This window comes from Poecile atricapillus, chromosome Z, assembly GCF_030490865.1.
Source record: "Poecile atricapillus isolate bPoeAtr1 chromosome Z, bPoeAtr1.hap1, whole genome shotgun sequence".
NCBI classification, from domain to species: domain Eukaryota; kingdom Metazoa; phylum Chordata; class Aves; order Passeriformes; family Paridae; genus Poecile; species Poecile atricapillus.
The window spans coordinates 31,773,109-31,789,856 of NC_081289.1; the positions used below are offsets into that span (position 1 = coordinate 31,773,109).

Here is a 16,748-nt window from a genome sequence, read left to right on the forward strand (position 1 = left end):
CTTTTCTATTTTTTTTTCAAGTATAATTTTTCTTGCACTATGACTCATTGTGGATACTTAAAAATTATGAGAAAGCTTTTTTTAGTAAATTTCTTGATTTTGAAATGTCTATGTTGGCTCATGACATTAGGAAGAATACAGTTATTTTTATTGTCATTTCCAGATTCTGCCATGCCAACAGTCCTTTATTTCTGCTTGTTAATTCTCCATCTGTTTTCATGTATTGTTGAGAAATATTCACTTTTCTCCATTGTCCTTCTTGCTGTCCTTTGGCTCGTTTCCCTTTTTGTACACTGTTGCAACTGCTTTTCAGCTGTGTGAATTGTAGTCCACAGCAGTGCTCAGACTATTTAGTAGGGAAATATATTACTCCATGGGGGTGAGAAAATAACAGTAATGATTTTGGGTTTACTAATGTGATATTGTAAATAGCCAGGGTTGTAACTCCCTTAACTGGCCCCCAGTGCACCTTTCTCCCATGCATGTTATATGTGCAGCTTCCTTAGTTGCCACCCTGCAACTTCCAAGCTTTCTGTCCCACATCCTTAGCCTGGCCAGGATGGGAGGGCACTGATGTGAAGAATGTAAAAAACATGCAAGAAGAGTTGGGAGATGTGACCTCCTTCAGCATGAAGTAGGTTACTGCACTCCAGCTAAAGTACAGTTACTGCATATAATTCAGCCACACGCATTTATGCTTCTGTTAAAATACATCAGTGGTAGGCCAGACAACATTCAGATAGCTGCAGTCTATTTAGTCTAGTATCAAACACTTAAACATTATGACCATAAACAGCTGCTCAAGGAAAAATATTAAAAGACGGCCAAGTAAAGAATGATCTTTCTGAGCATATCCTTTTAGCTAATGATACAGAGCAGACTGCTGATTTGAAGGCTGCAATAAGACCATCATGTTTGATAGCTGCTATTAAACAACCTTTTATTTTTATTTATATAGACCATGTAAGCTTTAGTCTGTATAATATCCAATAGTATTGTATGGTGTACAAGGAATATGTTAGATGATTTCACCATCTGAGAGAAGTGTTTAATTAGGTGTCTCTTGCACTATAAGATACTATTAAGGATTTGTGTGGGGGTTTATAAATCACTCCAAAATCCTCTTTCAAGCAGTCTCTTTTCAGTTGCAGACCCTTTAACTGTTTAGTTTGTGCTCTTCTGTAAACCAGTTCACTGATTGACTACCCACACGTTATGTAAACTTGAAAGAATCTCTGCATTATATAATACTTCTGGTTTTGAAACTCACAGTTCTTTGAGAGTGGATGTCCTAGGTCCTTGCTCCAAAAATTTGATTACTGTGAATAGGGGACCAGTAGCAAAAGCCAGTTCTATTGAGAGGCATTGAAGCATGTTTAATGTTACCATACACTTTGTATTTTAGGTAAGCTGCAACAAAAATATAAACCGGTGGAATATGAGTGGTCCACATAAAAATTATTTTCAAAGACAACTTAAAGAGATGAGCAGTGTGCCACACTGGTTTAAAAGGAAAAATTCAGGAAAAGAGGAAATCTGTAGAAAAAAATTGAAAACTGTAGTTATGATTGTATCATTTGGGCAAAATAGGTCAGTTTGAGAGGCAACAGAGTATTCTGTCACTCTAGTTAAATTGTTCTGTTGTCTGCTGATATGTATGGGTAGGGATTTCCTTTTTCCGTTTAAAAGTTCATGAAATACAGAGTACCATTAATTTGTTGTTCATCTGCATCCCTTTGGGATCTTTTGTATTTTCTCCCTCAAATGATCTTTCCATCTGCAATTTCACCGTTCTTTTCTTCTTCTTCTGTAGCCTTAATTTGAAATGCCCATTTGTTTTGTTCTGACAAAAATGTCTCTGTTAGTGCATCTTATCTTTACATTGACTCATTTGGCAAGACCCTTTCTCCCATCATCTATTTTAACTTCAGTGGCTCTTCTTCATATTAATAATCAATTTTTATTCTTCATGTTCAAGGTCAGTTAGTAAGTTCTCTGAGTCTGAGGTTTTGATCTCCTCATGGGCCAGTTCTGTAGTCCTTCCTTATGTGGAACTTCCCATGTCAGTGCAGCTTTAATTTATGGAAGGACTTAGAATTTATTTGTATATATTTTATATCATGAAAATACATAACATTAATACTGGAAATTTGGAAGGATCAAAAAGTTAATATTCTCTTAACTCATCATCTTGTTTTTCATAAAAAGTTGGTTTTTTTAAAAGAAAACGTAGGAGATGAATTTCAGAGACAGTATCGTTAAGAGTGTTAACTAGAAAGAAGTATGCTTGTTAAACTTTCCTACATATGTCATCTGTATTATGTTCCAAACTCTAAAAAGCACAATTTCTAAATTTTCTCTGTGGAAGGGAGAGCACTTTCTGTTTCAGTTACTTCTCTTTTTATCAGAGGTCCCATTCTGAATATGTGAAGCAAGGATGAGGAGTCTGGCTTCCCTTTATGGCACAGTAGAAGTTAAAAACTCTTCAAGCATCTAAACTATATTCTCTTTTTAATGAGAAGAATATATTTTCTTTTCTATGTCAAGATGATGTTTGGTTGTTACTTGTGATTTGTGTGTTCCTTTTTTAAATGGAGTTTTTGCTGTGCTTTATTTATGCTCTGGTGGGATAGTTTTCAAAGATTAAGTGAAATGTTCTGTGCCTTCCCTGTAGTACTGGGATTCTAAAATTTTGTGCTTAACAAAGCTTTACAGGTACCAGAGATAAATGAAAGAGACAAGACAAGAATACTTTAATAATATCAAGCTGTTAATGAAAGCCAAGCTATATACCAGTTGGAAGTTAATGGTAGTGTCCAGAGTACATTTTCTTTTGTTCCATATTTATGTGTATTATAAAAAAAGGAGTTAATAAACTTTGTAGACCTAGTAGCCTTTACAAGGGATTTTTTTTTGTTGTTCCATCTGTTTAGTGCTTCTGTCTCTTTTTTACTGTGGGTGAGCCATTAGTATATAAATATAAAATTGAGCAAAAGGTAAGGGTATGCAGATGCTGAAAGTTTTTCAAGATGTCAGTCCATTTTGCAGAAGTAGTATTTAGAGAAATGAAATCTTGAATTCTTCTCAAAAGCATTACAAGTAAAACTCTTGTTCCCTCCTGAAAGGGAGCACAGTGGCATGGCAAGTATCAACTTTGTGTCTCTGAAGACCATTACATGTCATCAAGAAAACATGATACTTTGTAGATTTAGTCCCCTTAGACAAAAACCACAAGCACGAGATACATTTTACTATTTCTAGATGGTAAGAAAAAGTAAAATTAAATTCTTTTCCACTTTTTTTTCAGATTTTAACAGACAACTCCCCCAATGAACAGGGCCTAAATAAAGTGTTTGATCTGTGTGTTGTATGTGGAGACAAAGCATCAGGTATTTATTTTTTTTCTTCTTTTTTTTAAGGTGGTACGATTTTATAAAAGCGGTTTACAATTCTTCTGAAGATGTGTAACAGTTTGCATGCATATACATGTATAAATTTCTATACATACAGTGGAGAATTTCACTAAATGGTACTCTAGTATCCATAGATAAAATAAAATAAAATTTATTGTTGTTTTACATAGAATCATAAGATATCCTGAGTTGGAAGGGACCCACAAGGATCACTGAAGTCCAGTTTGTGGCCCTGCACAGGACACCCTATGAGTCACACCCTGTGCCTGAGAGTGTTGTCCAAATGATTCCTGAGCTCTGTCAGGCTGATGCTGTGACCACTGCCCTGTGGAGACTGTGCCAGTGCCCAGCCACCCTCTGGGTGAAGAACCTTTTTCCTAACATCTAACCTAAAATCTCCCTGACCGACTTCATGCCATTCCCTTGGGTCCTGGCAGCAGAGGGAGTAGATCAGTGCTCATCCATTTCCCCTTGTGAGGAACTTGCAGACCACTAGGAGGTCTCCTTTCAGCAGGGAGCAAACTTGCTAGAAAGTAAAATGTATATTTTTTTTTTTTTTTTTCCCCAAAAGCATGGCAAAGTTTAATATAAAAAATACAGTTGCTAGAGCAATTTCTTACAAACTTAAGGCAAAGATCTGACTGGTGTGTTCCAATTGTTAAAACTCTCCCGACTCCCCAGAGGAGGGCTGGAGTCTCCTGTGAGGGACTGGAGATCCAAGGAGGTTTTCCTCTTGTGCTGGCCTTGGAATATTGGGAAGGGTAATGACTTTGGGGAGAGTGCCAGGTTCCTCTGAGTAGCTGCAGGTTTTGGGGAGCCTCCCGTGTGACAAACACTGTCATGAAAACTGCTTTGCAGACACTTGCAAGCTGGAATCAAAGAAGCTACATCAAAAGAGTAGGTGAAGAAGCAGACGTGGTACATTGCAGAATGAATATTCATAATCGAGCAGCCACTAAAATGTTTCAGACATTATTCTTTTAATATATACGATGCATCTGAAATTTCACATTTTAGTAGTGGTAAAAAGGTTGTGATAAAGGAATCTAGAAAACCTGTCAGAATTTCTAGAAACTTCAGGAAAGAATCTAAAAGTGTTGTTTTCTCCTAAATCAGGTCATTTTTGTTATTTATTTTGTAATGGGCCATAGGTATTTCAAGGATTTGTTGTTGTAACTAACTGCCGAGCATGCCTTCATCAATTCTTTTTAGTAATGTTTAGATTTTATGCAAAATCAAAATAATTTGCTTCTAAAAATAATTTTAAAAGTTACTTTTTGTAGTATATCATAGAAATTTTTATATTATACATAAAACTTGCAGAACTAGTCTTCAAAAAAAAGAGTCGTAGCTGTTCTAGATTATTCTTTCATTGGTGTTTTACTGCAAGAGCTACATGTTAGGAAAATGAAAGTTGAAAGTAAAGCTTTGAAGTGATTGCCTCATGCTGTCAAATGCCATGTTTGCACTTTCCATGTTTCCATTTGATTTAATGCATACAATTTCTACAGCTGAACTTGTAATGAGCAATCATGGGGCTTGTCTGTAGGTAAAATTACTAAAGAAATCTATAAACTAAAATATTTTTTGCTGGGTTCTTACTAATGTTTTCTAGCCTTTTTAACACTGTTTAACATGTCAACAGATAAGGTAATGATTTAATAAGCAACTTGTCTGTTTGTAAAATATTGTTTAAGTGCTTTGAACTAGAAAAATGGTTCACTTGCTTTTTTTATGTTGTTTTATAGCCCCAATATATTTTAAGATCTGTAACCCATGGGGAAAAACAAGTGTTCCTTTTCTGGGTAAAATAGCTTATACTTTGTTTTCAATAAATGTAAAGTCTAAAAAATAATACTATACTGTAAAATTAATGTCGCATTTTCTGTTATTTTATAACTAGGGCGTCATTATGGAGCAGTAACCTGTGAGGGATGCAAAGGATTCTTTAAAAGGAGTATACGTAAAAATTTAGTTTATTCCTGCCGAGGAACAAAAGACTGTGTCATAAACAAACACCACCGGAATCGCTGTCAGTATTGTAGGCTGCAGAGATGCATCGCCTTTGGGATGAAACAAGATTGTAAGTCTGAATAAGAGCAAACTGCTTCACCTGGCAGCTACTTTGTGCTACAAAAGATATGCTTTATATAGATACAAATTGTTGCCTTGGTTACATACTTTTAAGTCATTGTATCTTTCCTTTAAAGACTTGTAAAGTTTGGTGTATCAGAAATATTAAATGCTTTCAGGTGTTTGCTTTAAAAGCTTAATAAGCTCCATTCCATGTGATGAAAGTGAATGAATTGTTACTCCTATATGGCAAATATCAAAAATGTCTGCATTTTTTCTGGTGCAGTTCAACTTCTTTATGGGTAAATTAAGCTACTGAACTTCTTGAACTCTACCTCCTTTTCAGTTTTTCCATAGCTGAGATTACTGGCAGTTGCTGTTCACTTTTGGCAAAGCTCTTCAGAGACAGTTATTCACAAGGCATAGATCCATAGTGATCTAAAGTTCAGTTCTTTCCAATTCCTGCAGATTCCAAGTTGCTTTTTAGCTTTCCATACATTAGATCTAGTGGTATTGCAGTATCAAAATACTAAATACACAGAAAATGACGCAAAACACAAATTTTTAAGACCTAATACTGTGATGCTGTTGTAGTACATACAGTATTGGTCTTGTTGTCTGCTCTCTGTCATCCTGCGCTTCTTTTACTGACCCTCTTGAACCTCTGTGGACATTTTCCTCCTTACAGCCCTGCTTCTGTCAGCAGAAATCAGTAACACAGAGGAAATTAATTCAGAAAGGGAGGAAAAGCTGGGGCAGTGAAAGTGGATCTTTACCCTCTAGTTCAGCTGGCAGTAAGTAAGAAAAGGCCCTTCCACAGAAGACTTTTTAAGCAGAACAAAATCACTGGGCTTAGGGATCAGAAGGCAGGAAAATAATCTCTGGGCCATGGGGGAACATTGAGTGAGGGAGAGGGTTGTTTGGTGATAAGAAGTTAATATTCTCATTCCTCAGTGGTATGGGGAAAGAAAACTTAGGGTGGTCTTGGACTGTAGCTCCCTCAGTGAGGGTTATTTGTCTCTTGAAGAAGCCTTGGTCTTTTCTCAGCCAAGTGAGACACTGCTACTGAGCACAGCATTTGCAAAGGAAGATGAAATACTTGCCTCCATCTCCCACTCTTTAAAGCACTATTTGTGGGTTGCAGGCTAACTTCAACAGCATTGTCGATACTTAATATTACAACACTTGGGGTTTAAGATACTTATTAGTGTAAAAATTTTAATTTCATCACAGTCTACTGCTGTCTTGAAAAGTTTTTAATTTCTTTATCTGAAATGACACATTTTTCACATTTCCACATTTTTCCCATAGGGGATGATACTGTAAGTTTAATTTTAATGTTCAAAGCAAGGTGATATATCTGTAGGTAAAGCCTGGATTCATTCCACCTTTTGTTTCACTGAGTCATTCAAATTAAAAATCCACTTCTTCTCTGAAGTCAGTGACTGTGGGTCAGGGTGTTGCCCAGATTGATCTTAAATGGTCTGAACTGAACTTTGTGCATGTACCTTTTCCCATGTATTGTCTGAGGTCCTAACTTGAGAAGCTTCTTTAAGTGACTGAGGTTACATGGGTTCAACACAGACCCACAATCCATAGAAAAACATACCATGAGTCCTTTACAAAAGACGTAAGAGTGTGAGATAGTGAAGCCCAGAGAATGAGAAGCTTTAAGCTTCCACTTTGATTCAAATTAAAAATGCGGGGATGTCTCTCTTAATTGTAACTTAAAAATCTTATATATGTTTGAGCTCAGACTTTGACTACTACATCATTTCACTTAGAACTCATCAAGTCAGTGTGCTGGTTTTTATCCAACTTGTTAGCTTGTTGGTCATGGGATATATTTTATATATATTTTAGTTATTTTCAGAATTATTATTAAAATCAAATAATAATTAAAAAAATATTATTTCTTATTCTGTAATTCAGGGTGTGATTTAATAGTTGGGTATTATTTCTGTAGCTGTACAGTGTGAGAGGAAACCTATTGAAGTGTCAAGAGAAAAATCTTCTAACTGTGCAGCTTCTACAGAAAAGATCTACATTCGGAAAGATCTTCGTAGTCCATTAGCCGCAACCCCAACTTTTGTAACAGACAATGAAACAGCAAGGTATGTAAATTGTATTCAGAAGTGGCTCTCTCTGTCTTCTGAAAAAGGAAAATTCAATTTTAAAATTAATTAGAATTAAAACTTCTGCTGTTTTCTGTCAGATCACCGGGTTTGCTGGAATCAGGAATGTTTGTTAACATTCATCCATCTGCAATAAAAAGTGAACCTACTGTGCTGATGACTCCAGATCAGGTATGTGGCAATATGACTGATATAGTAAGTAGAGCTAATTGATGTGATTGTATATGTAAGGAGAGAAGGGTGTTCTATTTGGTTAAATTAATTTTCAAAATACTGCTTTACAACATTCACCAGTGTTACAAATGCCTTCTCTTTACAAGAATCCTCTTAGCCTCACACAGTGATGCTAAAAACATGACAAAGTAAATGCCCTTCCTTCACATTTTTAGTGAGCCTGAAGGGCTGTATTATTTTAATTTTTTGGTTTGGGATAATTCTGATACTTGGTTTGCTCTTTCGTACAAATAAAGTGAGGTGCTCACAAAACTTCTCATGGCACTATCACAGTGCCATGTGTAAATATTGTTGGATTTTTTCCTCCTAATCACTATTTTTTTGGCAAAGCCTGATAAGACCTATCTCATTGACAGTTTTATTTCTGAGCTGGTTTCCTTGGTTTCCATTTTGTTGCACTTACTGATCCACCAAAACCATGTGATAACTTCCTCACATATGCACAATAGGAAGCATTTATGTTTTTCTAGCTGATAATAAATTACCCCATGGGAGAATAGATTGTAAGAGAATAGAGCTAGTGCTGCAGGCAGTCTTGCCCCTGATAAGTTCAGCTGTGTAAGACAGGTGACCAGCATAGAAGGAGAAGTGTGAAATGCTGATGTGACCAATGGCAAAAGAGTAGAAGGGCATGTAGGCGTTATGCATGTGAGAGAAAAGATATAAAGAGTTAGGAGGAGAGAGGTGCTGGTGTTGGAACTAGTAGGTCATGCTGTGAGAGGAAGGTATCTGTGTTGCGAGGTGCTACTCTTGGGATTGTAACACAGAAAGTTTGAAGGCTTTAATAAACTGCTGATGCTTGCTGCTATCTTTGGTGTTAGTCTTTTGAGCCCTACATCCATCAGGGGAAGTTTTTAGATAACAAGGGACTGATGCTGGTGTCAGTCATGTGACCACTGTCAAATTGGTGCCTTGTTTTAGGGACAGATGACAGCAAATGGTGCCCCATGTGAGGAGTGACTGATAACAACCTTGTACTGTTTTCATGCATTTTGCTTTGCTTGCTCTGTCTGGTGTTGGCAGCAGCATACTTGTCTGTAATAATGTGCTTTTTTTTTTTTTTCTGGGACAGTGGGTCACGTCTTATTGCCTATGTGAGCTGCTAGCTAGTACTGAATCACTTGTTTCCTTTGCAGTGGAATAAAGACATAAACACCAAAAAGGCCACAGCAGAATTCTTTTTCTGCTTGCTTATAAAGGTGACTTTTCATGCATTCTTTCTTCTCAGATGCTCTTCTACCCTATTACTACTGACTCATTTACATAGGGAAGGAAGATGCTAAAAATACAATCTAGAGCAGTTTTATATTCCTGGTGATGGACTGGTGTGTAGAGATATGCAGTCTTCTTTCGGCACTTGCTTACCATCAGTAGTATTCTTTCTGAAAGAAATAGGCCACTATTACTTTTACAATTAAATGTCAAAATATATTTTAGATGCAGTGCAGTGTCTAATTGCTTTATTGTGGTTATCCATGTACTGAAAAGAGTTTTCTTACAGGTATATCTCTGCATATGTTCTATTCTTCATTTATGTGAAAGTTAGGCTCTTCTCTTGCAGGTTAACTGCTGCCAATTAACTGAGAATTAAAAGCTGTTCTTCTCCCTTAGGTAGAAGCATGTCAAGGAGATTTAAGTACACTGGCAAATGTGGTGACTTCATTAGCAAATCTCAGTAAATGCAAGGACATGTCACAAAGCAGTACAGAGCTATCCATGATCGAAAGTTTGAGTAATGGAGATGCATCGTTATCTGAACTCAAGCAAGAAGAACAAGCTAGTAGTGATGTTACAAGGTAAGGCATGCTACACTTAAAAATACTATCCTTTTCAAGAGGAGGCCTCTGTCACTTCAGTCCAGTCAATTAGTTAAATCATCACACTGTGGGAAATTTATCTGCTTTAAAAGTAATGGTAATATTAGCATAAGCTCATGTAGAAGAAAACTATATTAAGATTCTTCCAAGTCAAATGAAAAGAAAGTTCCATTAGAGAAATAAATCCTTTTAGTTGTTTTGTACTTGAAATTAATTTCAGTATAAATGCTCAGTATAAATGATTATCTTACCTTAGTATGGCCAACCAAAAGGTATGTTAGGTCTTTGTACCTTGCATCATCCTGCAGAACTTGTTCTTAAGAGATCTCATCTGTGTGATAGCTAAGTGCCTGTAACTATTAATCACATTAAAAGCTTGTAAAGCATTTTCCTTCTGCACAGGAGAAGTTACAGAATTCTTAATATTAATACATTCACTGAGTATCTTCCAGACTTGTATCTTGCACTGGTTTTAACTGAGCCATTGTAGTGAGTGTATGTGTTAGGTGTATATACAGAACTATACGGAACATCCACAGCTATTCCATCAGTCGCAGTCATGTTCTTTCTTGGTTGTCATCTCATGCTTCTGACTGCTGTCCCAGCAACGTTCTTTAACACAGCATCTACATTTTACATGCTGTTCTGAAAGTGTGTGTGGAGTAAATCTGTTAAGGGGAAAAAGGTGGGCATAGAGTGACTGAAATATCTGATTTCCCCTGTGCTCTCTACTGGTTTGTGTAATTGCAAGCAGATTACGTTTTTACTGCTCCTTTCTTTATATACTACTTAGAAAGTCAGTCTGACTTTATAGATGGTGATTTGGGCCTTTGCTGTGTCCTCCTAGGTAAAGAATATTGGAATATGCCATGTAAATGGTACTATTACATGTGCTGATAGACATCATTCAATACTGTGGCTGAGATGTTGTAATCTTATATTTGCTGAGACTTCCAGATGCTTATTTTTACCAACTTCAGGGTTTCTGTTCAGTTTTAGAAATCTGCCTGTGAAAGGGCATCAGGTTATCTCAGCCAGAGAGCTTTGAAAGAGCTCTGACTTGATGTATTTTTGTCAAGTAGGCTACCTAATGGTTGTATAGTGGGGAGGTTAGAGTTAAACATTGCTGTGAAAGGGAAGTTATTCCAAGAGAAACTAAAATTTTTGTCTAAATTTTTGATTTCCCTGTCAGGCCCAATGCCAGCATGATCTAACAGACACAGATATTTATTGAGGAAGAAAAGTTTAAGGGACTTCAGAGAGCACTTCAGAGAGCAGATAGATATTTCATCTATCCATGCTTTTCATGTATTTTATTATATTCTGCTTGCAGTAGTTATGATTTCACTTTTGCTGACATAGGCTACAACTTTTGCTGCAAGCACCCCACTGCTTTTATATTGTGATTTTACATGCCTTGTCCTCTAATGCTTCATGATGTTCTTTCTTTACAGTTTATCTGCAGTCCTATATATCTGTTGATGACTGAGACTGACAAAAAGAGAAACAAAATTATTTGTAGCAAAGGATATCAATGCCATGTATTTTAATGTTGATTATGCCTTGTTTTCTCACTTTGTGGGCTAGATTTTCATAGCTCCCAGGCAAGTTTTGTTCTAGATTCTTTTTTCTGTGGTGTTTTACTTTACAGACATTGCTCATGTTGGAGCTTTGTGTAGGAAAGGACTCACATTACTGAGCCATGAGGAAGCAAAGCTGCTACTGATTTCTGCTGGCTTACTACTGGCAGTTTGAGATAAGAGGGAGAAGATTTCTTTGAAGGCAACATTGAAGAATGAGTTGGGAAAAAGTGTCATGGGCAGACATGGTTAACAAGTGTACATGCCCACGCTATTTAAAAAGGACTCTTCAGCCTGTGCTAGAATAAATACAGGATAGTGACAGATGCATGTGACATTTACCTTTTGGGGAAAGGGGAAGTCTTGCTCCTCTCTTAAATTTCTGTCCATGCCACATGAAAAGCCCTGCAGAGATCCTGTTGTTTCTTAAAAGCAGCTGTCACTGAGCTGTTGTGTTTGCCTGTTCTACCTAAGACTGCAAAGAGTGAATTGTGGAAGACCTGAAACTCAGATCTTGTAGCAGGAGTCCATAGAATAGTTTCTAGAGCTGAGCCATGAATGCCTTCCCTTTGTGCCAACTTTGTACATACCAGAGACAGGAGATGGCCCAGGTATGTCTGTATAGTCCACTCGTGTATGCCCCAGTCACCCTCGTGCACACATCAAGGTACTTAGGACCAAAAAAGTAGTTCATTTACCATCCCAAGCCTTTAGGCAGTGTCAGCAGCTCTGTGATATTTCATTTGGTTGTGTGTAGTTATGTTAAATAGCTCAATTTTTTTAGCATGTTAGTGAATTCATATAGCTAGAGAGTGTGGGGATAGAGAAGGTAGCCAAGTTCTATCCCAGATTTTGGAATTAAATCAGTGATTTTTAGACTCTGTGGTAATAAACATGTCTATAAATTGAGAATGAGCTCTATTTACAAGCTGATAATCAGCTTTTGTAAAGTTTTCAGGCCTCAGTGCATAAGTTTTTCAGCATGCAACACTGTATAGAAATGTTGCTGTTCCCAGGATATGTCATCTGTCTGTAGGCAGTGATCAAGTCTATGTATTTTTGAGTAAATATATCTGTGCTTGTCCTGACATCTGCCCTCTAGCATTTGTGCTTGTGAAAGCCAAGAATCACTGCCACGCAGCAGAGGGTACTGGATTTTATTGAAAGCATGGGAGTACTTTCTCTTACATATTTTGGAGCAGTCTTTTCAAATTTTATTTGAAAAATCTTAACTGAAACTCATTACTTAACAAAAAAAAATCTTACTCTGTGCTTCATAGCTTTAAAAGCCTGTAAAATTTATACATGCAGTAAGTGACTATAACAGCAGTCTGGTGATCTTGTCCTCAAAATGCTCACGCCAGCGCTCTCGGTGAACATCACTAAAGAGATCTTGAAAAGCAAACTGTGATTCAGCAGCACAGCCAATATGTCAAAACTGTGAATTTGTTGGCAACAAGTGTAAACAGGATCTGCTGCTAATTTTTGTTTCAGAGTTTAGTGGAATGTCAGGAAAAGCATGCTACTGACTTATTTCCCAAATCTCACTCTTTGAAACAGACTTCTACATGCAGGTTTCAGACTTGTGCAGGTTCCTCTTAAATTGAAATGGTCTCTAAAATGAATTTTTTTTTTTTGTTTGTGATCTTACAGGGCATTTGATACTCTTGCAAAAGCATTAAATCCAGGAGAGAGCGCAGCATGCCAGAACTCTGAAAGTGTTGACGCCAGTGCACAGCTGCTTGGTGGAGAAACAAACATGAACATTGTTGAAATAGAGGGGCCACTACTCAGTGATGCTCATGTAGCATTCAGGGTACTGAATACTTTCTTAATGTTGACTCTATAACTATTTTGACATTGAGATGTACAATAATGATCTGACTAAATTTTATTTTGAATTTCTTAGAGGAGCATTTGTTCAGGTATTGGCATTAATTTGCATTTAATGAACTGTTTTTGTTCACTGGTTAATTCTTTGTTTGGGAGAAAGTACTGTGCTCTGCAGTGGTTGAGCTGCACTGGTTATTTTATAGTTTTTTACCTTTAAAAGTACTGGGTAATCCGTACAAAAGGATTTAAATAGACAAAGTATTGGCATGAAGCAGAGTCAGCATTTTATTGCATGAAGCAGAGGTAGCATCCACATTCTCACTTGTTAATGGCTGGATCTGATGCGACCTGCAACAGGATTTTGAGACTTAAAAGTGTATTTGTCAGTTTCTTCTTTGCGTAGATACGCTATTTTAGCATGTTTGTAATTGACTTGCATACCGTTTCTGTGTTAGTTAGATGTATATATTTTCTGGATTTACTTCTCATTTTATAAGCTTGCAGAAATTCCTTCTATTTTTTTTCATCATCTTATTTTTCGTGGACAAATCAAAAAGCTTCATCATCTGAAAACTTAGTAACTAACAGGGATTTGGTTAAACTTTTCCCCTCTTATCAGCATTTGTTTTGATCAAATTGACGTCTCTAATGCAAATTTCAGGGTTTGTTTTTTTTTTAACTGCATTACCCAGAACATGTTAAAAAGAATTAATTTCTGAAGACAGAATTACAAGTTCTAAGCTATTTTGGGTCAAATCATTCTTCACATATGCATGTAACGTCACTAATTTTACTTACTAACATTTTGAAGGGTCCTTTCTGATGTAGTTATGTTGGTTATAGTTTTTGGACTTGGGAACAGCAGTGTATTAGGTATTTTACTTAAACACCAAAAAGATTTCTCATGTATTTATTTGTAAAATATTAATTAAAAGTGAAAAAAAAAGATGTTTTGAGCAATAGAACTCCCTCTCCCTCCCTCTCCCTCCCTCTCCCTCCCTCTCCCTCCCTCTCCCTCCCTCTCCCTCCCTCTCCCTCCCTCTCCCTCCCTCTCCCTCCCTCTCCCTCCCTCTCCCTCCCTCTCCCCCCGTCTCCCCCCCTCTCCCCCCCTCTCCCCCCCTCTCCCCCCCTCTCCCTCCCTCTCCCTACCTCTCCCTCCCTCTCCCTCCCCCTCCCTCAGACTTGTAATTCCTCGAATGTAAGCAACTTCATTTCAGTTTACAATGATTCTTCTCTGTTATTCTTTGAGAATGTCACAGATTTTGAAATTTGAGGTTTTCCATTTCCAGTTGTCCCAGATATGAACCTTTATCTATGAATCAAACTTTGTCTTTTTTGTTGCTTTGTAGGTATATAACACAGCATGTAATGGTGTGGCTAATAATGCAAAAGGCAGGCATTCAGTTTTGTGTCAGGATTATACCTTTTTTATTTAATGAACAATTTTATTTTTTCCCTTAAAAGAAACTCAAATTACTGATTTCTTCCTAAACATATTATGAAGAAAACAAAATAACTGTCTTACACTCTCTCCTTTTTTTCATCCTACTTTTTCTTTTTTTTGCAGCTCACCATGCCTTCTCCTATGCCTGATTATCTTAATGTTCACTATATCTGTGAGTCTGCCTCCAGATTGCTTTTCTTGTCCATGCACTGGGCACGTTCCATTCCATCTTTCCAAGCTTTGGGGTAAGTGTTCATTTACTCTATACACTTACATTGTGGATATGTGGTTTTGAATTTTTGGGTTTTGCTGTCTTCTTCAGGGACTTCTAAAACATAAAACTACTAATTAAAATTGTTATAAATCTTAATTGTAAGGTAAATTTTCTGAATCAAAACCACTCCAAATTTGAGTCCAAATTCAGGACTTTGGTTGGGTTTTGTAAGAAAAAGGAGTAGATTTAAAACAGTTGAATACCCACAAACTGTTGCTTCTTAAATATATTTTGAGAAAGTGGGAATTTCTGTCAGCTTTTTAATAGCTACAGCTCTGTGCTACATCCTGATGCTTATCAGGCAATCACCAAAAAGATGCTCCTGTCTGAATCCCCAAAATTTTTATCCTTATAAGATGAATTACTAGTAATAATTTTGCCTTTAATAACCTACGTGAGGAAAATGGTTAGCTAGATTCAGCAAACATTCAGAATGAAAATGTCTAATATCAGAGTATTCCCCAAAAATAAATGACTCCTGTAACCAAAAGGTAATTTTAACTGTTCTTCTTACAGTTTGTATGGCATCCTGCTTCTCCATCACAATTCAGTGTATTGCTTAAAATTTTTAAGTTCACTTTCGTAGTCCATTACTGGTCATCATGAAAAAAACATGTCCAAACTACATGGGAAAAACTGTTTTATTTTATATTTAGAAGTAACCTTATGAAGATACATCAAACAAATAAAGATACTCTATCAGCTGTGACATAAATGGTGAATAAATCATGTTAGTTTGTTCTCATCTGCAGCGTTTTCTGTTTAATTAAATATCAAAATAGCCTGTGACTGTGGCAGCAGAGAGAATTCCTCTTTTAAAATGAGGGATTGTCCCCTTTTCCAGGAAAGCTGTCAAAAGCAGGATGATCTATTATTACCATTTGTGTTTACTCAGATGCTTCAGCCAAGTGATTCTACAGTTTTTAATGAAAGTTATTGTATTGTGTGTAATTAAGCCTGTGTTTTGGGGAAGGAAAAAGGAATATTGTATAAAGTTAATAGTAAGGGTAAAAAAACAGGTAAATATGATGTCTTGTTTTAGTAGAAATTGTTGACCTGCAGAATTACAAAATACATAGCAAATAGACATAGTATATTATGTCATTCTAAGTTTTAAAAAGTTTTTTTGTTACAGAGAAACAATGCAAATTTAGTACAAATTGGTATTCTAACAACAAATGGGAATTTCTTGAAAATAAAATGCAGTACAGAAGACCTCTCTCTTCTAAAAGATTTAACAAGAAAAGTCTGCACATGGTCTTTTTATCTGTTATTTCACAATATATTTTTCTGCTTAAAAATATGGAGGAGTAAGATGCCATAATAGTGTTAATATTCACCTGTAATAGCATGTATAGACCCAACAAAGATCATGGGCAACAGTATAATAAATAACATAAATTCACAGTTTTCCTTTAAAGCACTTAAAATGTAAACTATTTTCAAGTGGAGATTTATTTGAAATGAATGCAGCCCTTATAGTTGGATGATTACATTATTACATATTACATGATTATTATACATTATTACATTATATCCTATAATTTTGACTTCCAGAAGGGTGACTCATTTCACTTTTAAACTGAAGAGAAATTTATGAAACATGATAGTAATGATTTTATAAGGAAGATGGATAATTGTACCTGGGTTGTTTTCTCCTCAGGCAAACATTCTCCATTAGTCACAGCAGGATAGTTGCCTTTGACCTAATGATGTAGTTAATGATGCCAGATACTGATTAGTTCATCTTCCTGCATGGGCATCTCTGTTCACAAGAGATTTTTCCTACTGAAACTGTCACCAAGCTGGTTACAGCCTCTTAGTTTTGTGAGGCTGCTTAAGCAAACTTAAGAACTGGCTCTGGTGTAACTTTGATCAGCCATAAAGATGCTGTAGATGACATGTTTATCTACACACACGTATCAGAGGAGTAGCTAGTATGCCC

General features: G+C 36.4%; 1 protein-coding gene across 15 annotated transcripts in view; it reads left to right on the forward strand.

The window, feature by feature from the left end:
* Positions 1-16,748, forward strand: part of LOC131592568 (nuclear receptor subfamily 2 group C member 1-like) — a 45,876-nt gene that overhangs the window by 22,732 nt on the left and 6,396 nt on the right. For all 15 annotated transcript variants that reach the window (XM_058864130.1, XM_058864128.1, XM_058864139.1 and 12 more), the window contains 7 exons: positions 3,308-3,389; positions 5,317-5,496; positions 7,453-7,600; positions 7,702-7,792; positions 9,467-9,651; positions 12,906-13,068; positions 14,653-14,774. In XM_058864130.1, coding sequence (XP_058720113.1) covers positions 3,308-3,389; positions 5,317-5,496; positions 7,453-7,600; positions 7,702-7,792; positions 9,467-9,651; positions 12,906-13,068; positions 14,653-14,774 — 971 coding nt within the window. The remainder of the gene's footprint in view (positions 1-3,307; positions 3,390-5,316; positions 5,497-7,452; positions 7,601-7,701; positions 7,793-9,466; positions 9,652-12,905; positions 13,069-14,652; positions 14,775-16,748) is intronic.